This window comes from Chenopodium album, chromosome 7, assembly GCF_948465745.1.
Source record: "Chenopodium album chromosome 7, dcCheAlbu1.1, whole genome shotgun sequence".
NCBI lineage: Eukaryota > Viridiplantae > Streptophyta > Magnoliopsida > Caryophyllales > Amaranthaceae > Chenopodium > Chenopodium album.
In genome coordinates this window covers 2,607,870-2,632,445 of record NC_137840.1, presented here as the reverse complement: position 1 = coordinate 2,632,445, position 24,576 = coordinate 2,607,870, and the positions used below count along the sequence as shown (strand labels likewise).

The following is a 24,576-nucleotide window of genomic DNA, read 5'->3' as shown; positions in this document are numbered from 1 at the left end:
ATTTTATTCCATAATTTCAGCCAAGATTAACAGATACAAATCTGACTCATTCCTTTCAAATTTCTTCCAGCCCTTCATTAATCAATTACAGCCCGTCTTGTGTGTGACTAGCCACACCGTGTGACCACTTATAAAAAAAACAAAGTAATCCAAATAAAACTGACCAAGTAACCTCTATAATACCAACTGAGTAACCCTAACACTATTTGAGTAACCCTATAGCACTGATGAAGTAACCCTTGTAATACTAATCAAGTAACCCCTATTACATTAACAAAGTAATCCCTGCCACACGGTGTAGCCAGCCACATATAAGACTTGTGTGCATTTTTTTTATTTAATTAACCAGAGAGTATTATTAAACTAATATCCGTATAATATCATCATTACACATTTTCAATTTCAACATGCATAAAAGTATAATATCGTCATAGCACAAATCAACATGAATAAAAAGTATAATAAAAACCCAAAACATAACAATTTTATTTCTTATCATGAGTTTTCGTAACAAAGGTAGTTACTCTTATTTAATTAATACTCCTAAAAACTAAACATAAACTATGAATCATACAATTGCATCAGAATATCATTTCAATTTTTCAACATTAATAATGTAATCTATGGATTGAAATTGAGAGCACCATATTTAGGCTGCTGATTAGGAGTAAAGAGACCAAAATGCTGCTCACTTGGAGCTCCTGGTTTGTTATCTTCATCAAACATTGCAACAGATAAGTCTCAATTCCTCCTGGTTTCAATGGAGTCCCCTGCTTAACATGGCCGATCGCGTTCCGATAATAAGTCCCTGCATTGTCGACCGTGGCATCAGCTCCACCTTCCGACGGCCATCCAGTTTCTGACACCACAACCCCTACATTAGGTGCACCCGCCTTACCTAAAGCCACGAACACGCCATCCACAATTGCGTCGAATAAGTTCTGATAGTCCCTTCCACTATCAGAAAACACAGGACCAGGTGCAGTAAACAATGCATAGTCAAGCCTTATATTTTCAGGGTCACTAATACGAGCGAAGTATGGATAAATATTAACCAACAAAGGCGAACCATTGGTGGTTAGAAAGTTGATGATCGGGGTAATGTATCCTGGATTACTGAATTCACTAGCAGATGGTGGGTAGGTATTTGTGAATAAGCTCGTATCAATGGCCGTAGAAACCAAAATCTGTCCCCCTAAGCCGTTTGCAACGAGTGCATTGAGAATGTTCTGCATTGCTGGTAATACTGCCGGAGCTTCCGCATAATCAGGATGAATTTCATTACCAACTGCAATGTACTTAATCGCACTTGCAAAAGGGACTACATTGGTTTGCACCCAATTGGTGGCAGCTGCTGGGTCGGAAGCTATGCCTGGAAGATCTCCGTTAACAACACCAAGAATAGTTTTGATGCCGGAGCCTTGTAGGGCTTGGAGAGCTGCTGTGTTGGGATTAAATAGCCTCATTGTTCCTATTCCGTTAGACTTGTAAAGATTGATGACATCTTGCTCAGATGGCAAATTGTCTGCAACATTACCGTAACACACTCCAACTTGTCCCACTGCAATCATTATGTAAGATTTAGATTATATTAACCTTTATGTAAAATATAAAAGAACAAAAAGACTAGCTAATTAAATAAAGGGATCCGAAATGTGTTCGTTTCAACTAATTCCAATAATTATATTTAAGCACAGCCTAAATTTTTATTAGTTTATGCATTTAAATTATAAAATTTACGAAAATTACAAATCATAAATTGAGTAATCGGATAGGTTAAACTTGATTCATTATTGTAAAAATAACGTCAAATTTTAATCATAATTGAACATTATATTAGAGCAACCCAAACCAAGTATGATCAGAACTATTAGAAAATAAAATAAAATTAGACCAACTAGTAAAACAATACATGTAAGTTGTAATTGAAATTAAATTATGTACCTGTATGGTGTACGTTAAGGAATAAGTATACCATAACAAGCAATAGCGTCGCAGTAGCAGCCATTTAAAACAAACAGGTTTGTTATGAATAAATGTTTGTATTGAGTATTTCAAAAGAAATAGCAATGTAAACTCTAGTTGGTTGTGTAAAATTCATTTGATGCATGCATATATTTATACTATATGTAATTTAATTATGGTAATAATGATCGAGAATAAAAAAGCAATATCATGCCATATATTTTTTTTGAAAGAAAAGTTAAAGAAAGACATGCCATATTAAATTAAGCAATCTGTCGTCAATATTAGCAATTTATTTTCCTTGGTATATTAAGGCAATAGACACATTTACCTTAACATTACACATAAAATCCATAATATTTGGATATTAATAAAACTTTCTTCAACATTCATTTTTGTTCTATATGTAAAGATTTTCACATAGAAATATTACGTAAATTTTGCTCTGTGTCAAATTATAGCAAGTATGAAATATTAAGTACCTTATATTGTCAAAATACAATGTGCTTACAAAGTTAAGAAACTACGTTTGTCTAAATACAATGTATCTACACAAAATATATATTTGCTGTCAATAATAATAATAAAAAAAGAATTATAAAAGATATTTTTCTTACATATTAATTTAACACAAAAAAAGTAAATTTAATTTAATTAGCTTAAAACCACTATTAGATGATCGTATCTTTCAACTAGCAAAAAGCATGCCAAAAATTTATGAATACATATTACATAGTAATAATAATTAAGATTCTATACAATTCTATAATTAAATTAAATTAAATATATTATGTAATTTATTTATATGAAAGACATTCTCATTTTTATAATAATCATTTAGGTGTCATCATATTTTAATTTTATATAATCCGTATATATCATACATATATATTATGATTTTTTATGTCATTCGTATTTATAAGAAAAAATACAGGTCTGTAAAAAAAAAAAGGACATAATTGATTTTTTCTTTATATAAATCATACAAGTTATAAATATATTTTATTCATATATTATTTATTAATATCGATCTTCAACAGTATATTTGTGTAATCGTGTGGTATATTCAATTAGTTGCTGGTCGTACTACTATTTATGTGAGAGTTAATGGCACAATGCTTATGTGCAGGTAGGTAAGTTATAAGCTTCTTAGGGCTTGTTATCTTGAGCTTAATTTTAGTTCACTTTAGTTTAGTTCAGCTCCAATTAGTTTAGTTCAGCTCCAATTAGTTCAGTTCAGTTCCTAATTTCCTTCTCTCATAAAATATTAAATTCAGTTCATTTCAGCTCCAATCAGGTCAGTTCAGTAAATCAGACCTTTATTATGTCAATAGATTTGGTGAATGTGATGGGTAAAATAGATATTATGTTGTATAGCTACTTAACCGGTTAATATCACAAAGAAAATTTTAGTTTTAATTCAATTCCCTCCATGAAAGATAGGAATGACTTTTCTTGTATAGATTAGAGTTAAGCACACAATTAGGTACTCAATTGTTAAAAATTTCACCTTTTAGGTACTCAATTATTTTTACTTTGCTTTTGGGTACTGAGTTAAGAATTCAGGCCAAAAAAATTAAATCAGCCAAAGAATTCAGTACCTTGGGTTAAAGAATTTAGTACCCTTGGTTAAGTATGTGGACCCCACCCGATTAAATAATTAATATTTATAAAAAAAAATATTGTATTAAATTTGACTAAGAAACTAGCCGTTGGTTTTTCTAATTAAAGAGGCATGAACCTGGCAGAAAATTCATCAAAAACAGCAAGAAAATTCATCAATAATAATTCATCAAAATTCATTCATAAAAAACAGCAAGAAAATTCATCAAAATTCATCAAAAATAGCAGCTTAACCAGCAACAAAACAGGTTCATTGAGCATGTTATTTAGGCATAAATTCTGCAAGGTTTTGCTAGATTTTGTAGAAAAAAAATAAAAATAAAAAAATCAGAAACAGAAGGGTTCCTGCTAGCTTCCCCCTGCTACTGGTACTTCAACTCTGCCACAAAATCAGCCATTGTTGCTTCTTCTGTCCAGCCACAAAATCAGCCATTGTTGCTTAACAAATTCATCCAAAACCATTTGTCAAAAAAAAAAATAAATAAATAAAATTCGAAAACCCAAATTTAACACAAAAACCACAACCAATCGACATCATCAATTTGTTCAAAAAAAACCCCAAAATTCGAAAACCCTAGGTCTCAACAAACATCAACAAATGGGCAAAAAATCCAAAATTTATATCAAATTAACAACATAAACGATGAGAAATTGAGCTTACCTCAAAAAAATGGCGGCTTTTGGTGTCGTTTTCCCCAGATTCGAGCACAAAGGTTGCTCGTTGTTCTTCGACGTTCGCAGCAAAGTTTCCAGAAATGGGAAAGAATAAAGGAGCAAAAAGGGGAATAAAGAAAAAGAAAGGGAAAAAAATGGGTTGACCCGCGAATTTTTTAATCGGGTGGGGCCCACATACTTAACCAAGGGTACTAAATTCTTTAACCCAAGGTATTGAATTCTTTAACTGATTTAATTTTTTTTTGGCCTGATTTCTTAACTCAATACCCAAAAGCAAAGTAAAAATAATTGAGTACCTAAAAGGTGAAATTTTTAACAATTGAGTACCTAATTGTGTGCTTAACTCTATAGATTAGATCATAATTTTTTTATTTTTCATTTAATAAAATAACAATAAAAAAATAAAAGAAAATAAAATAAATTAAAATAAATGTAAATGACATAAAATACTATTAATATCACATCTTAATTTTCGTATTGGCCATTATTGCTAGTGGATAGTAGTTTAATAATTAATTTGTTAATGTCATGCATGCACAAGTTCTACAAATATCATTTGAAAGATTTGCTAAGGCAAGCGAGATACAAGGACAAAAATGGAGTAGAGGGCAAATGAAATCAATATCAACGTGATCATGCACAATATTAATTTCAAAACTTTATATCACACGTACAAACCATATCTTGAAAAACAGAGTAGTACATTATATTGTTACCATTTACATCTCAAAGAGATGGAGATGTTTCATTCAATCATAAATCCACACTATATCCTATACTTCTTAGGGTTCAACTAACCCCTATAACATAAAACTAGAAAGTTTGATGATAAGATGGAACATTATGTAATAAAAGAGTTGCAATATTTTTATTTTTCTCATGCACAAACCACCACTCTTAAATGATACGGAGTAGATGATACTACTACCTCCGTTACAGGTTATGTGCAACGATTAGACATTTTCCCTCTCTACTTTATGTCAAATCGTTGCACATAACCTGTAACGGAGGTAGTATGTATTTTATATGGGATAAGAAGGTTGAATAGCAAGACCACACATATTCACATCCCTAATTATCCTCATAAAACCTTGTTCACCCCAACTTGTTCCCCAAGAATTCTTCACCAACCAATAATTGTTACCATTTTCAGTTCCATATCCAATCAGAGTAACTTCATGATCCAATTCCTTGCCACACTCTCCATTATAGATCCCTGTTTTGTAGTGTTCAAATCTACTACTATCGACTCGTACGACCACAGGTTGTTTTGTTACGGCTTTCAACAAAGCGTCCTCATTGTTGGAAGGCACGTACTCGAATCCCTTGATTCTTACTCTTTCGCCTTCTAGTGTCTTCGCTTTGCACTGGCCGGTAGTAGCATTGTACGGGTACTCCTTTTCTGTTAGTATGCCATGGTTTTTGTGTATGAAATCGTAGGAATCTGTCATAATGCCACCGTCACAATGGTCGTTTTCGACGCAATCTAGAAGCTCTTGCTCGGAGAGTGAGATCAGGTTTCCGGTTTTAATTTGGTGTAGTCCCTCCACTGCTGCAACTGGTGCAAATGCCCAACAACTTCCTATATATATTGAGCAGATAAATTAACTTGTGGATATCATACAATTTAACTTAGTAGACTTCAATGTCTTTCCAACGATGTGTTATATGAATTATTTCGAGTTACGGATCAAAGGTTATACTATTTTCATTTCATATTTTTTGAAACTCACAAACAGTACTCCAAAATTACGAAAATCATATAATTGGAGGTAATATAAGTTTAAAAATCGAGCAATATCTTCCAAAAGTGCCCGCGCCATGGCGCCATACACTGTCACGGTGTGCAATTAACATCAGCTCAGATAATTTAATATCAGACACTAATATAATCTATAATCTGGTTATGGTAAGTTTCATACTCATACACAAGACTCTCATGTAAACTAACTAATATAATCTATAATCTATATATATATTTATTATTATTTAGACTCTTACCAAACTTTCTCAAATTTAATACATTATCCCAAAACTCATTTATAGACTCGTTTACTCCCCTAAAAAAATATTACTCCCTCCGTTCCACAATTATGTTTTTGTTTGGAATCTTTGACTTTTTTTTTTTTTTAAAAAAAAAAGAGAATTTTCTAAATTTCTACTTTCTCTGTTCTTTTTTTACTTGACCTGTTTCTTTTATCACGCTTCTCGATGCACAAGGTTAACCATCAATAACTTTAATACTCTATAAGTTAAAATTATAAAAGTTATATATTGGGATAATACTTATTTAGACGATTCTAACAAGATCCCATATGAATATGTTTTTCTTTACCTATAATTCACAAAAGACGGTCAAAGGTGGGTTGGTAAATAGTGTAAAAGTCAAAGCGGGTCAAGTAAAAAAGAACGGAGGAAGTATTAATCTATAAGAACAAATATAGTCATGTGAGATCTAATTTGATCGTTTTGGTGAGTAGATAATTAATATTTAACTTTTATAATTTTTGCCCGTGTGAGATTAAAGTTATTTGCAGTCAAATATAGGTAAAAATTTGTATCGATTTACGAAACAGAAACATCATTTTGAAACAGAGGGAGTAACATTCATTATCAAAATATCAACAACTTTTTTATGCCGATTGAGTTGGTCAAAAAAAAAAAAATTATTTATTTATGGGAAAATTCAAGATAATTTTTGAGATAAATTTGCAAATATATATCTCCTCTTACAATATACTACCTCCATTTTTTATTAGTTGACACGTTTTGACTTTAGCACTACTCACACACCTCCCTTTTGACTATTTTATGATTTACATATGAACAAAAATATAGTCAAGTGGAATCTTGTTAGATTCGTCACAATGTATATTTTCAAAATATCAACTTTTTATAATTTTTGTTTGTCGGTAATTAAAGATCTTAATGATTGAATTTGTGATTGGTAAATGTAACTAAAAAACGCGTCAACTAAAAAACAGAGTGAATAATTGTTTTTCTTTTATTTTTTAAATAATAAAATTGAAATAATAAAGTGGCACAAAACCAATGCATGAAATTGTGAGAGGAGATAAATTGAAATGTTAATCTCAAAGATTAACCTGGGCCTCCTCTTTATTTATTTTGTAAGTTCAAAACTCATCTCAAGACTAACTATAGTCTTGCACCATTTTATTGCAAAAAAACACTAAATCATGTATGTGAATATTGAGTCAAGACTCCACTCAAAACTCACCAATAAAATTACCCTAATAACAAACCATGCAAGTTGTGTATACAAGTGCATTCTTCTAAGAAGGATTGAATGTGAAAAATGAGATAACTTTTATGACATAATATATTAGAAAAGAAAACATTTGGAAAGCTTAATAATTACCACGTATAACAAAAGACGTTATTGATCATAATTAGATTAAGACAAGTTAGAGATACAGTGAAAATGAAAGTTGAACAAAAATCTATAACTTTATACTAATGGTGAAACCAAGAATGACACATGTCATCTCCTGGTTAAAAATTTTCCCTCCAAAAGTTTTTTTTTTTTTTTTTTTTTTTTTTTTTTTTTTTTTGGCCAAAGCTTCTTGGAGAAGTTTTTAATACAAACTATGCAATAATATTTCATTTTCTATTTAATAAGTATATTCTATTTGTAATGTAATTCTTAGTTATTTTAATTAGTCGTGCATATATTATTCTCTCTATTTTCTTTAGTGTGATAAATTTTTAAATTTTTTTTTTTGTAATTACAGAACTTTCATCCTATTTTACAATTAGGTATAATTTTTTATAATTAAATAATAGTGTTAAACTAATGATAAGTATAAAGTATTAAAAATTACCGTGCATGGCACGGGACTTAACCTAGTATGACTAATAAAAGTAAAAATTAAGTGAAAGTTCTTTACTCCTTACCACAATCCCCTTGGTCTTTTATGGGAGTGACGGCTCCATAATCCCTCCAATCCTTGTATAAAGGCATATCAGTGAGGTTTTCGAATCGAAAGCTGGTGGTTGTCAAGTCACCACCAGACTTGATTCGTGAAGGCGAATGAGGTCTTGAACCAGTATGAGTAGCTACAAACTCCTCAGTCGATAAATCAGCAAAGGCATTTATGCCTAATGTGTACAACTTTTGGTTTGCTATTGTAGCACTATTAAAATTCTCTATATACTTAACATTATCTTTGAATATGTTAAAACGCTTCTCCTTCTCAGCTAGATTTTTGTACGCACGTCCATACCTAGCCATCCATCGTTCGTGCCTTCTCTCATTGACAAAGACGTGTCATCGTCTAGAGGACGAGACAAAGCTTGGGAGGTACAATATCCCAAGACAAGGACTAAGGCTAAGAAGAAGAGGTGCAAGAATTGGTTTTTTAGAGCCATGAACGAAAAATTAATTAAGAGCAAGAGTGTAGCTTAGGGTTCAAAGCTAAGGTTGCTGGCTTAAACTAAAAACTCAATGCATTAATTTGCATCAAGTGTTTGAGCTTTTATAAGCAAATTGATTAAATTAAACTTAATCCAAATTGTAATTTAATTTGTAATGCAGAAAAGTAGAATATTAAAGATGCTATAATTTATTTGTAGTTAAAAAGTAGAATATTTCTCCTTAAAATGATTTTTAGATGCTCCCCACAAGCATGATTTCTATTATTCCAGATGCTCCACAAAAGACATACAATTATTTTTGGCACGGTTTTATAACATGTCGATTTCAACGATTGTAATTTTATGTGGTGTGATTATTGTATAGTATATATATTATTATTGTGTACAGAATCTTTTACAAGAAAATAAAAGCTAAAGTTACCTAGTAAGGCCCCGTTCTTTAAAGCTGCTCTGCTTTGCTAAAATCTGCTTTGCTCTGCTCTGCTTTGCTGAAATCTGCTCTGCTCTGCTTCAATCTGCTCTGCTCTGCCCTGCTATGCTCTACTTAAAATTAATACTCAATATTAAATTATTATAATAATAATTAATATTTAATAATAATAATTAATATTTAATAATAATAATTAATATTTTATAATAATAATAATAATAAATAAATAATATTTAATAATAATAAATAATTAATATTTAATAATAATAAATAATTAATATTTAATTATAATAATAATTAATACTTAATAATAATAATAACAATAATTAATTATTGATATTTAATAAAAAATAAAAATAATAATAATTAATTATTAATATTCAATAATAATAATAATAACAATAATAATTAATATTTAATAATAATAGTAATAGTAATAATAATAGTAATTATACTAATAGTAATAATAATACTTATAACTAATAATATTAATTATAATAACAATAATTGATTTTTATAATAGCAATTAATATTAAGATAATAACTAATATTTAAAGATAATACTAATTATTAATTTTTAATAATAATAATTAAATAATATTTAATAATAATTATAATTAATATAATAATAATTAATATTTAACTTTAAAAATTTAATGATTATAATAATAATGCGATAATATTAGTAGTAGTAGTAGTAATAATAATAATAATAATAATAATAATAATAATAATAATAATAATAATAATAATAATAATAATAATAAAAATAATAATAATAATTAATATTAAATAATAATAATAATAATAATAATAATAATAATAATAATAATAATAATAATAATAATAATAATAATAATAATAATAATAATAATAATAATAAAATCTGCTCTGCTCTGCTGAAATCTGCTCTGCTCTGCTTTGCTTTGCTCTGTTGAAATCTGCTCTGCTCTGCTTTGCTTTGCTCTGTTGAAATCTGCTCTGCTCTGCTCTGCCCAGAAGCTCAAAAGAACAGGGCCTAAGTCGTTCGCACTATAAAATTCTATTTAATTTTATTTATTTATTTATTTTTAATGAGATTATTATTATGCTCAAATTATGTCTATTGTAATACTTTTAATGATCATTTTTTAGCTAGTTATAAAACATACCCAACTTCATACAAAATCCCAACCCAACTGTTATGATTCAACTAAAATGTCAAATAAACATTATGCCTGTAATAATTGGCTTATGGGACGGATTTTTTTTTTTTTTTTTTTTTTTTTTTTTTTTTTTTTTTCTATTGTAATTAGTTTTTGCGATGGGAACAAAACGTGAAAGTATGTTCCGATAAGCCCTTCTAGAACAGACTCATGATGGAAAATCCTGTCATAAATATATAGTCTTATACTCCATGAGAATTTTACTATAGAACGACCTGTTATTAATCTTGTTATAAATGACCTTTCTTGTAGTGTCGATATTTTTATCTTGTACAATAGATTGTTTTGGTTTTAAAAGTAATTTAAAGTAAATAAAAGAAAAATTAATTCCATCCAAATTGATTTCAAATATATATGTTACCAAGCAATTAAATTGGCATTCCAAGAAAAGTCGTGTATTTGTGCAATATAAATTTTTGTATGCGGCTGACCACATGGTGCGGTAAGGGTTACTTGTAGGGTGTTACTGCTTTTGTCAGGGGTTACTTGTAGGTGTTACTTGTATTATGGGGTTACTTGTATATATGGGTGTTACTGGTTTTGGCCGGGGTTACTTGTAGGGTGTTATTGGTTTTGTCAGGGGTTACTTGTAGGTGTTACTTGTATTCTAGGGTTACTTGTATAGGTGTTACTGGTTTTGGTCATGGGTTACTTGTAGGGTGTTACTCGTTTGGTATGAGATTTTGGTCTGTAGTTACTTGTAGGAGTTACTCAAAATAAAAGTGTCACATACAAGTAACCTCATAATACAAGTAACCCCAGAATACAAGTAACCCTAAAATACAAGTAACCCCATAATACAAGTAACCCTAAAATACAAGTAACCCATGCCGCACCATGTGGTTTGCCGCACTGAAATACCTCTGTTTTTGCAATAATAATATCATCGATCACTACATCACTTGACTAAGCTAGTTGGCACTACTAGAAAACAGGCGAATTACGACGGAAAATTCCTGTCGGAAACACCTTGTTTTCCGCCGAAAAACTGGTTTACGACGGAATTCTGTCGGAACTGGTTGACACAATACATGTTGTCGGAAAAAGGGCCTTTTCCGACGGAATTTCCGTCGGAAACGGAAATTACGACGGAATTTTGTCCGCCGGAAGTGAATTCCAGGGTCGGGAAAGTCCGTCGGAAATTTCCAACGGACTGTATTCCGCCGGAAATCTTCGACGGAAATTCCGTCGGAAAATGCTTTTAAAAAAACAAAAAAAACCGCCTCCCACCCCCCCACCACCCACCTAAATCGCACCACCTGCCTGCACCACCACGCACTACCCAACCACCAAAACCTATACCATAATCCCTACCCACCTAACCCGGCCCTAACCCACCCAAATACAAATTTACCACCCAAATAAACCCAGATCTACAACCCTAATAACCACCACCCACCTAAACTACCACTGCCGCCGAAACCCACCTAACACCACCACTTCCGCCGAACTACAATCAACCACCCACCTAAAACCACCACTACCGCCACCGAAACAAGCCAACCACAACCCAAAAAAAAAAAAAATAGAATCCCGACCCAACCCCCAAAATTCGAACACCAAAATTCAAAAAATCTGATAAAACAAAAAAAAAAAAAAAATTACACATACCTTAATTCAACATAATAAAACCTTGAAATTAGGTTTAGGAGGCCTAAATTCGACCACAAAGACTCTAGATCTAGAGTTTTCATGGTCGAATTTGGCCTGGAAACCTTTGTTTTCTTCATGAGGAGAGAGAAAGGGCGAAATTGGAGGAAATTGTTGTTGATTCGTAGTCGATGTTGGTGTTATTGTTGATGTTGGTGTTGTTGTTGATGTCGGTGCTGGTGGTGCGACGTTGGTTAGAGTTGGCGGTGGTGGTAGGAGATAAAGAGGGGAAAGAAGAGGATAAAGAAGGGGGAAGGAGAACGAAGAGGAGAAGAACGGGGATGGAGAACGAAGAGGAAAAAGAAGAAGAAAGAAGAGGAGAGAGCACATAACGAATAGAGAAGGAGAACGGGGATGGAGAACGAAGAGGAAAGAGAAGGAAAGAGAAGAAGAAAGAAGAGGAGAGAGCAGAGAACGAATAGAGAAGGAGAGGGGAGAAGAGAGAGGAGAGAGAAGGGAAAAGAGGAAAGACAAAGGGAGAAGGGGCGGAAGAGTAGGATTTTAGGGTTTTCTTAAGGTTTTTTTTTTTTTTTTTTTTTTTTTTAAAATAAAAAAAATTATTATATTCCGTTGGAAATCCGTCGGAAATTTCCGACGGAATAATTATCCGTCGGAAAATGTAAGTTCCGTCGGAAAGTACAAATATTTCGATGGATTTATATTCCGTCGGAAATTTCTAATGACTTCGTCGGAAATATCTGACGGAATAAAAATCCGTCGGAAATTTTCACTTTTCCGACGGAATAAAGTGTCCGTCGCAACTAATCCGTCGCTATTTGCCTGTTTTCTTGTAGTGTGGGGCCGGGTAAAGAGAAAAAATGGAAGTAAACCGTGTCTTAGGCACTAAAACAAAAGCAATACGCAAGTAATTAATACGATTAAAGGTATATTTCATATCAATCATAAATAAATTCATAAAAGAGCACATCATCTCAAAAAATCGTGGAATCCATTTTCACACAGTACAACTGCTCAACTCAATGCTTACTCCCCATTTTATGTGCATAAAATCCACAAAATCTTTGGCTCGTTCTAATCGATACAGCTAAGAGACCCCTAAACTTAATTATGCTCCGTAACTATGAGAGTGGACTCTTTAATCAACATCATACGATGCATTGATTAATTAAGCAATACTATATTGGTCTTGTTGATGACTGATTTCCCCCCCCCCCCCCCCTATTTTTACATTGGGAAAATAGTTTACTACAGTACTATTACTAAGGCCATGTTCTGTTCACATTAAACAAAAAATTTAGTACTTCCTAATACATGGTAAAAATAACTTAAAATTTGAAAAGAAATTTTACATTAAACCATCTTTTATAACCATATTTTTGCAGGAAAGCACCTTATAAAATTTTTTTCGCAAAAACATACCTAAATTAATTTTTTTTTTGCAAGGCCACATCTTTGGCCGAAAAACAAACTTTGACCTTGTATTCCGGGGTTGACTCGACCACGTGCCTTGCACGTGACACCCTAAAACTACTAACCAATTTTTCGTCCGCTAATCACTTTCCACGGTCAACTAATTTCCACCACCCACTGCCAGCTGCTGGTGTCGGCGACCACCTCCCTACCCTGGCACCGACGATCATGCTCCTTTCCCTTTCCCTCAACCCACGAATTCTCTCCTCTCCTCTTCCACCTAACCACCATCACTTCCTTCACTATCACCACCCAAACCCCGAGATCCACCACCACCCACTTTCCTAAAGCGCCGCGCCGTCCACGAATTCTCTCTCCTCCTCTTCCACCTAAAGCGCCACCGTTCAATTGATTGACCCAGACCCAAACTCCGTCGTTCGTCAAATGCCATGGATGTTGCGCTTCATGAAGGTACATGAATGGGTTTGGGAATCAGGTTTAGGGCTTGAGGGTTGGGTTTAAGGACGGGAATGGGAAAGGGAGGGGATCCGGTGGCCGGCGATGAAGGAGGGTGGTGGTCGTCGGCCACTGGAAGGGGGAGAGGGATGGCAGTGGGTGGCTGGGGGAAAAGGGAGGGTTAGTGGTTTTAGGGTGTCACGAGCGAGGCGCGTGGTCGGGTCAACATTGGAATACAAGGTCAAAGTCTATTTTCCGGCTAAATGTGTGGTCTTGCAAAAAAATATTATATAAAGGTGTATTTTGCGAAAAAAATTTATAAGGTGCGTGGTTTCCTGTACAAAAATGGTTATAAAAGGTGGTTTAATGCAAAATTTCCATTAGATTATACTTCTATAAGTTAATTTTGATATATACAATTATCCATAAACTTTACTCGGTAAAAATTAAATAGTAGCTAGAATTAAAGATCAAATCCTAGCACGGACGAGTATAACTTAAGTTCCAAAAAATACTTTGTATTTAAGTTCTGTGTCATGAGAGAAGAATAAGGCCTAAGTAGGCTTAATTACGGATTAATCAACCATAGACAAGAAACCGCAACCTAAACAAAGATCAAATCGATTTCAACTTTTTTTTGAAACAAAAATTTAGCATGACTTAAATTAAAATAGATTAGACCCTACTTCACTGAATCTGATCTATACATTTGAATTGACACGTCAAATGCAAATATATCAAGAGCGGTAGAAGGGTTAGGACTTAGGATCAACTAAGAATTTTCACATTTTCGTAGAATTTCTAGAACGTTGATTGACCCATATATTATACTCCAGTTTAAGACTTAAAGTTGCACAAATTGACGGACCACAATAATATTCCAAGGTGTACAAGTATATGTTAGTTGGATATTAAGGAGAAAGTGGAAAAGAATTACTAGTTGACTTGAGCTTCTGGAATGAATATTATAGTAATTCGGTTTATGTTCATGAACATTAATTAAGAAAAACAATGTTTTCAACTTCGAATGGGAAAACTCAATTGTTTATGAACATGCTTTTAAAAAAAAAAAAAAAAAAATTTGTTTACTTCTAAAAAAAAAAAAAAAAAAGGAAGTTTGAATCTAAGCACGACATTGATTTCTGTTATTTAATTATTACTCCCTATTATTTTATTTTTATTCACTTCTAATTTTTTTTTTTTTTTTTTTTTTTTTTTTTTTTTTTTTTTTTTTTGAAGGATTATTCACTTTTAATTGAGTTTGTCGTTAATAAGGGAAATTGCTTGTCATCTCCTAATAATTCGTTTGTGTTGGAAGCATCATAAAAAAAAGGAAATAAAAAGAAATAGAGGTAATATAAGGCCCTGTTCTATTCACTTTAAAAAATAATATTAAGTAAAAATAATTTTAGTTCAGTAAAAATAAGTTCAGTTCAGTAAAACTAATTTCAGTTCAGTTTAGTAAAATTCAGTTTTCTTAAAGAAAAATTATAATAGAAAATCAGTAAAAATAATTTCAGTTCAGCAAAAACAATTTTAGTTCAGTAAAAATAATTTAAGTTTAGCAAAAATAATTTCAGTTCATTAAAAATAATTTCAGTTCAGCAAAATTAAGGTGAAAAGAACAGGGCCTAAAATTTTCTTTTTAGATAGGCAATAATCACGTTAAGGATTCCCAACGTGAGATGTACACATTTATTTATAGTGAGTTAGTGGCACTTATACCTTATAGAGATTCTTTTTTCCATGATTGCAACATTTTTGGACAAAAAAGAAGAGCAAAAAAGTGTGCATAATTTGGTGTGGACTTGAAGTAATAAAATGGAATTATGATTGATTGATTTTAACTCTACCTCAATAAAAAGAATACATAATCAATGGGATTATATTGCGGTACCAACAAAAATTATGCCAACAGCATCAATCGATACCCATTTAGCTTATTCCTCCGAGTTTGCTAAACCTAGCAGCTGTGGCCCAAACTTGAACAAAATAACGTGAAATAAACAGGGCAATTCCCTTGTTTTGCTTATTTATTGATCTTTATTTTTGTTTGATTATTCGGTGTCAATACACAAATTTCACTCTTTATACCATAAAGTCAATTAAAAAATTTGTTAAAATAGTTATTACTTATTAATATCTCAAAACTATACATTAAGACAAATCTAACAATATTTTATACGACTATATCTTTATTATACATGTACAATAAGATCAGTAACCAATGAGGCAATGATGGTCGAAGTTGTTTATAGGTCATTCTGATAGAAACAATTTCTCATCCCTTTGTGCTAGTTATGCTAAACAAGGAGTGGTATAAAATTGATGCTAACTTAGAATAATTTTGTTTTCAGAGTCAGGGCCTGTTCTAATAGATTGAAATCAACTGAACTGAACTGAAATGAATATTTTATAAGAGAAGGAAATTAGGAGCTGAACTGAACTGAACTGAGCTGAACTGAACAGAAAATAAACGTATGAGAACAGACCCTTATTTGTTATGGGTTGCAAGCTTAGCAAGACATACATTTGGGATGCGTCCTCATAGAATCACTTGTTTTTGGGCCTCTTTATATTAAGGAAATTTTGATTTTTACCACCTTCAAATAACGACTTTATTGCATTTACCACCTCCAAAAAAAAAAAAAGATTTACTTTACCACCTTATAAAAAAATAAAACATCAGTTTTACCACCAATCACCTCCAACTAACGGATTCTGTCCAAAAATCCGTTAGTGGGGCCTACCTTAGCTTGCACACGTGTTTCCATATTATTGGGTAAGTTTAAAAAAAATTTAAAAAAAGAAAACAAAAAAAAAATTAAAAAATCCCAATCAAGCAACCGGTGGTTGCTGCCACCGCCGGACCGGCTACGACCAACCCCACCACCTAGCCGTTACGACCAGCCCCCACCACCTAACCGCTACCAGCCACCGTCGGGACCCACAACCACCGCACTGATTTCGACCCCCTTTCCACCAATTTTCGACCTCAAAACCCTAGCCACCACCTAACAGCTACGACCAACCCCACCACCTAACCGCTACCACCGCACCGCAAACCACAGCCGCACTGATTTTGACCCCCTTCCCACCAATTTCCAACCTCAAAACCCTAGCCACCACCTAACAGCTACGACCAACCCCACCACCTAACCGCTACCACCGCACCGCACACCACAGCCGCACCGATTTCTACCCCTTTCCACAAATTTCCGACCTCAAAACCCTAGCCACCACCTAACAGCTACGACCAACCCCACCACCATCCAAACCCAGACCAGAAACCACGCCACCCAGACGCAAAACCATAGCGACCCGAAACCACCACCACCCAGACGCGAAACCCACACGACCACTACTACAAAAAACCCCTAATAAGTCGGACTTTTAGAGTCACCTGTACATAAGGTGCGACTTTTAAACCTATCGAGTCGCCTCATATTTATTAGACGACTTGTTAAGTTGGGGTTAAAATCAACAAAGCACCTAACGAGTCGCCTAATATATATGAGGTGACTTGATAAGTTAACAAGTCACCTCATATATGCATGCGACTCAATAATCCGACTTATTTGGTGGTTTAAATTAGATCTTCAAAGTCATATGTACATAAGGTGCGACTCGAAACCCTGTCGAGTCGCCTTATAAATATTAGGCGACTCAATAGGTGAGTTTTCTTATCTACTACTCTCACCTAATGAGTCGCCTGATATTTATAAGGCGACTCGATAGGTTAAAAAGTCGCACCTTATATATAGGTGACTTTAAAAAACTAATTTAAGCCACCTAATAAGCCGGGTTATAGAGTCACATGCATATATGGTGCGACTTGTAAACTTATCAAGTCACCTCATGTATATTAGGCGACTCATTAGGTGCTTTGTTGATTTTAACCCCAACATAACAAGTCGCCTAATAAGTATGAGGCGACTCGATATGTTTACAAGTCGCACCTTATATATAGGAGACTCTAAAAGTCCGACTTGTTAGGTGCTTTATTATATGACCACTACCTAATAAGTCGCCTAATATGTAAGACGCGACTCGATAGGTTAATTCTAAAAGTGTATATAAAATAGTTACAATATCATATATATATATATGAAAAGTAACTTTGGCATAATGGCAAGAACTTCAACCTTCCATGCGAAGAACCAGAGATCAAGCATGCTGAGTGTCATAAACACTGACATTATATGAGCTAATAAAAATAGTTGGAAAAAATGTTGATTTTTTACGTGTCGCCTCTTTCAACACAAGCGACACAATAGATTAACCTATGGAGTCGCCTCTTTCAACACAAGCGACACAATAGCTTAACAAATAGAGTCGCCTAACAACTAATAGGCGACTTATATAAAAGCTATTAAGTCGCCTCAGAGGCGACTCCTAAAGTTGGAAGCTATTGTGTCGGTGGCTGTGGAGTCGCCTTTAAAGAGACTCGTTAGGTCATTTACAGGCGACTCGATAGGGGTTTTTTGTAATAGTGGACATTCCGACCAACCGAGGTAGTTGATTTCGTTGCTGGTTGGTTGACATGGAAGATCGGGGAAGATGAAGAAAAAACATAAAAAATATGGGCCCTACTAATGGATTTATGGACGGAATCCGTTAGTTAGTGGTAAAATCGAATTTTTGAAAATTTTGGTGGTGGCCTGGTAAAGTAAATCTTTTTTTTTTGGGGGTGGTAAATTCAATTAAGTGGTTATTTGAAGGCGGTAAAAGTCAAATTTTCGTTATATTAACAAAACTTACCTTAACCCAATGGAAAAAAATAAATTAAAAGCTTAATCGATAAAGCAACAAAAAGGATTTTATTTATTTTTTACTTTTTATTTTTAAGGAAAATTTGCCAATTGTAGCCATTTAAAGTTTGTATTTTGCATATTATAATCATTTTTTAAAAAATTGCAAATTGCAGTTCAAAAGTTCTTATAAATTGTAAATTGCAGCCCGTATAAATTTTTTCGTCGGTTTATGTGTTGAAAAATATTCGGTAAAGGTTTTAGGGGCCATTTAGGCCTTAAGGAATTGAATTGAGCTCGGAGCCTCGGACTTTGCAAAAAAATAATAATGTAGGTGCCTCGTTTTGCGTAATAAAAATGTATTGATTTGTGAACAATTAGGACAAAGCATATGAGATTATAAATCCACACTATATCCTATACTTCTTAGGGTTCAACTTACCCCTATAACATAAAACTAGAAAGTTTAATTTGATAAAAAGATGGAACACTATGTAAGAAACGAGCTGCATCTTCTCTCATGCACAAACCCACTTCCCCTTAATTAAATGATAGATGATAATATTTGTTTTATATGGGATAAGAAGGCTCAATAGCAAGACCACACATATTCATATCCCTAATTATCCTCATAAAACCTTGTTCACCCCAACTTGTTCCCCATGAATTCTTCACCAACCAATAATTGTAACCATCTTCAGTTCCATATCCAATCAGAGTAACTTCATGATCCAATTCAGTGCCACACTCTCCATTGTAGATCCCTCCTTGGTAGTGTTGGAATCCACTACTATCAACGCGCACGACCACGGGTTGTTGCGTAACGGCTTTCAACAAAGCATCCTCATTGTTCGAAGGCACGTACTCGAATCCATCGATTGTTACTCTTTCGCCTTCAAGTGTCCTCGCCTTGCACTGGCCGGCAGCAGCCTCGTACGGGTACTCTTCTTCTGTTAGTATGCCTTGGTTTTCATATATGAAATTGTAGGCATCTTTCATAAGGCCACCATCACAATGGCCGTTTTCGACGCAGTCGAGAAGCTCCTGCTCGGAGAGTGAGATCAGGTTTCCGGTTTTGATTTGGTTTAGTCCCTCTACTGCTGCTACTGATGCAAATGCCCAACAACATCCTATATATTCAACAAAAGATATTAACTTGTTAATATTATATATAAATGCTCACAAATTAAATAACCTTTGATGTGTATTATTTCACACTTTCACGAACAAACTAATGGCTTGTTTGATTGAGTAATAGATAACATAAATAAAACTTAAAATATCTTAAATAATATAAAAAAGTATAATAATCTCTTTTCTTAACTCAATGTAAATTATTATTATATTAGTTCTATTAGAACATTTTTAAGGGTTGACTTTGTAATTTGTAAAGCACATTAGTTAATTATTTAATTTAAATTCTAGCTAGTAACGAACAAACAAGTTGTGTATACAAGAATATTCTAAGATTGCATGTGAAAAAATAAGAACTTTTGTGACACTATTGGTTAGAAAAGTATAACAAAAACTACAAAAGACATCGTTGAAATAACAAGATTAAGACAAGTTAAAGATACAGTGAAAAATTGAACAAAATTAGACTAATTAAAGACTTAAAGTAGTAAGTTAAGAGTGAAAGTGCTTTAATATTCCTTACCACATTCCCCTTGGTCTTTAATGGGAGTGACGGCTCCATAATCTCTCCAATCCTTGGAATAGGGCGTATCAGTGATGTTTTCGAATCGAAAGCTGGTGGTTGTCAAGTCATCACCGGCCTTGATTCGTGAAGGCGAATGAGGTTTTGAACCAGTATGAGTAGCTACAAACTCCTCAGTCGTTAAATCAGCAAAGGCATTTATGCCTAATGTGTACAACTTTTGATTTGTCGACGTGGCACTATTAAAGTTCTCAATACGTTTAACATTTTCTTTAAATATGTTGAAACGCTTCTCCTTCTCGGCTAGATTTTTGTACGTCCGTCCGTACCTAGCCATCCATTGTTCGTGCCTTTCTCTCATTGACAAAGACGTGTCATCGTCTAGAGGACGAGACAAAGCTTGGGAGGTACAATATCCCAAGACAAGGACTAAGGCAAAGAAGAAGAGGTGCAAGAATTGGTTTTTAAGAGCCATGAATGAAAATTTAGTTAAGAGCAAGAGTGTAGCTTAGGGTTCAAAGCTAAGGTGGTTGGCTTAAACTAAAAACTCAATGCATTAATTTGCATCAAGTGTTTGAGCTTTTATAGGCAAATTAAGTTAAACTTATATCCAAGTAATTGTAATGCAGAAAAGTAAAAGCATGCATACAGTGGTACTCGGTATATCATTGTCTAATTGACACGGACATTTAAATCTTCCTCCCTAATTTCCTATTAGCTTCTAACTTTATTAATTAGTGGGGCACTTTGAAGTCGTTCAAGTCAATATAATTGTATTTCGGCCTATTCATTTTTGTGTGTTAAAATGTAAACACGTAAATCGAGATATTTTTTAATAATCAAAACGAGCCATTTATGTTATTTTTTTACCAAATTTGAGCTCAATTTGGCTCTTTAAGAACCAAAATAGAACCCCGAAACCTTTGACGAATGAAATATTTTTCAACTCGCAAATCGATAAAAAAAATACTAATAATAGAGAGTGGGCCCCACTAATGGAATTTTTTAACGGCAGGATAACAGCAAGGTTACCGTATGGAAACAAAACAATATACTGGGGTTACATTGTAGAAAGTGATATATATTGGGGCACAACGTAGAAAAGTGAAAAAAAACAGGGTTACTATATAGAAAAACCTTATTTTTTGCAAACTAAAAGATATTGTAGCTTATCATTGGAACACTTTGTTGGTACAATGTGTTGTATCTTAAAAATTGATTTGGAAAAGCAAGCTGAAAAAGGACTTGATGTTGCGTGCATAGTTGTTTAGATTAGATGTGATCGAGACTTGATTCATAATCAACCCGAAATAAAAATCAATTTAAATTCCATATAATTTGAACACAATAATTTAGCATGATTTAAGTTTGAAGTATACTGGATTCAATCTTGACACCTATAATTAGATATATCAAGAAGTTAAAAAGGGGTTAGGATCAACTTTAGTGTCAATAAGAATACATTCACATTTTACATAGAATTTCTGGAATGTTGACTGACCCATAATTGACGGACCATAATCATATTCCAAGTTGTATACTTGTATATGTTTGGAAGTTTGTTGGATATTAATAAGGAGAAAGTGGAAAAGACTTTAAGTTGACTTGAGCTTCTGGAATGAATATTAATTTGGATTTTGTTCATGATTATCCTTTTTAAAAGCATTTCTTGGTCTCTACTTATTTGAGACCAAGTTGGTCTCAAGTAAGGGTATTATGGTCATTGCACCTTAAAGCTGTTCAATTGTACTTTAAAAAAAAAAAGCGCAGAGAACGTGGGCCCCCACTTGTGTAAAAGTTTATAATTTTATAGAGTAAGAGGTGGAGAGAGAAAGCATTTATAGAATTTGAAAGAGAGAAAGTGAAAGGGTTTTTCTTTGAAAGGAGACGAGCGAATTGGGAAAATTACGAAGAACTTGAGGCGAAATTACGAAGAACTGAAGGAAATGGAACGATCGTTCGGGTTTTAATTTGTTGCTGTTGGGGTGAAGTTTTTGCGCAGCGAAGTAGCATTTGCGGAAGAATTGTGTGGTAAGTCCTCTGTAGTTAGGGTTTTTTGTTTTTCATTCTTTTAAGGGTTGCTTTTCATCATTTGCGAAGGAATTGTGTGGTTGTTTGCTTAAAGTTTTCATCTTGTTATTCGGTATATGGATTTGTGTTGTTTAATTTAAACATTAGTGTTATGGTTTTATAAACTGTTGAAATTTAGAGTCGGAATTATGGATTTTTCGTGTGTATGTTTGTTGAATGGAGTATTTTCTGTGAATTAGGGTTCGTTTTTTGTTTATTTTGTATTTCTGTGAAGTAGGGTTTGATTGATGTTTAAATGGAGTGTGTGTTGTTGTTATTTTGGTGATGATTAACTTGGAGTAATGATAGTTAGGTGACTATGCACAAGGGGGTTGGTTGGTATTGTATTAAGACCATCAGGGGCTTTGTTGGTATTCCTCATTTAAGCTTTAATGAGGGATACCAACAGGGGCTTGGTTGGTATTAATACAATGCAGAATTATATACCATCATGTTGTTGTTCTGTTTCTTTCTAGTCATTCTTGTACATTCTAGTAAGTTATGGCATGTTAACAACACTGATGTGTACACGGTGTTATCAGTATATATATGTGTGTGGGTGTTGGGGTTGGGGGGGGGGGGGGAATGTATTTTAATGAGGGATTTCAATTCCTTTATTTAATCAAGTGTGTTTTTCCTTTGTGGTAGTCATGGTGTCGGAGAGGTATGGTGACTCCTCAATAAGCTGCAGACGTAATTGGGGGGTGAGTGTAATGCAGTTGTGTTGTACTAAGTTTGCATTAGATTGCCTGCAGTATAGCTCAATTAGTAGGTACTTGTGTAAATATATCTTATGGTTTTGCAGGGTAGCTTGAAAAAAATCATGAAAAAGGTACATGTGGCTGCTTCTAGCAAACAAACAGATAAGAGGAAATTGAAAGCTGTAGTCGAGGATGTAGTAGTTGAGGATGAAGTCGAGGATAGATGTTGAAGATGACATGGAGGATGGAAGTGGTGAGGGAAGTTCTGAGGATGATGACTATGTACAAGAGGATGAAGAAGATGACCCAGAAGATGAATTAGTAGTTGGTGACTATGTGGATGAGCAGGAGTACCTACAACCTACTCGTAGCGGGCGTAAGCGGAAGGTAGTTGAGGAGCAAGAAGATACTCTGCCCACCAGTAATGCTACTAATCGCAGCAGAACTGTTGAGCAACAGAATAGGATTATTAGAACGGTAAAGTGTCCGGTAGGAGGAAAAAGGCAATATGTAGAGAGTCTGGCACCTGTAGAGAGGAAGTATGTGGAGAGGCCGGCACCACCAGTAGAGAGGAAGTATGTGGAAAGGCCTGCACCACCAGTACAAAGGCAGTATGTGGAGAGGCCAGCAATAGTGCAGAGGCAATATGTGGAGAGGCCGACACCACCAATGCAGAGGCAATATGTGAAGGAGTTATGTCTTCGATAAGTGCAATTACTAGATATATCAAGGATCACTATTATGGAGATAATAAGTTCATTCTATAGGGTCGTCAATGTTTGGTGCTAGATATGACAATTGATCTTTGGGCTAGCTTAATAGCCTAAAGCCTTATAGAATGGATCCTACAAGGTCACACATAAGAGTATTGGGTTAAACAAGTTAGAGGCCCATTATTGGGCCTCATGAGTACATGACATACCATGTTGATAATTGGGCTTGGATAGTTAGAAGAGTCTAATGGGTTTTGGACTTGACATGGTTTTATTTCTAGATATAATCTATAAATATAAACCATGCCTAGGGTTGTATGACACAACAATTGACATACAGTGAATTGTCACACAAGCAACCAGGTTTCCCAAAAACCCTAACTCTCTCTCTCTTTACTCGGCCCTCTCTCTCTCCTCCCTGTCCATACGGCCCTCCTCCCCGGGTGGCGCGTGGGTGGTGTTGTGGTGTGTTCGTGGCTCACATCTCCGTTGAAGGTTGATTGAAGTGTTCAGTCACAACTAACTAGCATTAGTGGAGGTTTAATCCATGCTCGTGGACTAAATAGAGGAATCACGCTTGGGGTTCTTTATCTCCCATAGTTCTTGCTCGATCGCACGTGGAATCACGCTTCAAAGGTACGGTTATATGTTCTTTATGTGTTATGCATTAGATCTTGGAATTAGGTACTGTATGAATATGATTCATGTTTTTCCGCTGCGTAGTATCTATAATCTCCTACAGTGGTATCAGTTAGCCTATTGCATTTACGCATATTGACTATAATTCTTTAATAGTCCACAATTTTAATTCAATTAAGAGGGAGATTAATTTAATTATGGTTAAATTATTATTTTTAATGTGATTAAACTTTTGGAATCAATTAAATGTGATTTAATTATGCTCAAATAGCCAT

The 24,576-nt window shown here is 33.8% G+C and overlaps 1 protein-coding gene and 2 pseudogenes across 1 annotated transcript; all 3 read right to left on the bottom strand.

Moving 5' to 3' along the window:
• Positions 1–621: 621 nt before the first annotated feature.
• On the bottom strand, positions 622–2,008 carry LOC145639865 (glucan endo-1,3-beta-glucosidase pseudogene; annotated as a pseudogene).
• Positions 2,009–5,285: 3,277 nt separating this feature from the next.
• On the bottom strand, positions 5,286–8,652 carry LOC145639864 (senescence-specific cysteine protease SAG39-like; annotated as a pseudogene).
• A 10,211-nt stretch (positions 8,653–18,863) lies between these two features.
• Positions 18,864–20,730, bottom strand: LOC145640790 (senescence-specific cysteine protease SAG39-like). The gene is made up of 2 exons (XM_081692023.1): positions 20,179–20,730; positions 18,864–19,651 (listed from the first exon to the last, which is right to left on the bottom strand). Exons 1-2 carry the CDS (start codon positions 20,651–20,653, stop codon positions 19,092–19,094), a joined length of 1,035 nt encoding a protein of 344 aa, XP_081548149.1. The 5' UTR covers positions 20,654–20,730; the 3' UTR covers positions 18,864–19,091.
• Between the last annotated feature and the right edge of the window lie 3,846 nt (positions 20,731–24,576).

Coding starts and splice junctions, on each gene's coding strand:
- LOC145640790 (XM_081692023.1), bottom strand. CDS start 20,653: ATGGCTCTTAAAAACCAATTCTTGCACCTCTTCTTCTTTGCCTTAGTC. Junction 19,652..20,178: donor TAAAGACCAAGGGGAATGTG/GTAAGGAATATT, acceptor TTGAATATATAG/GATGTTGTTGGGCATTTGCA.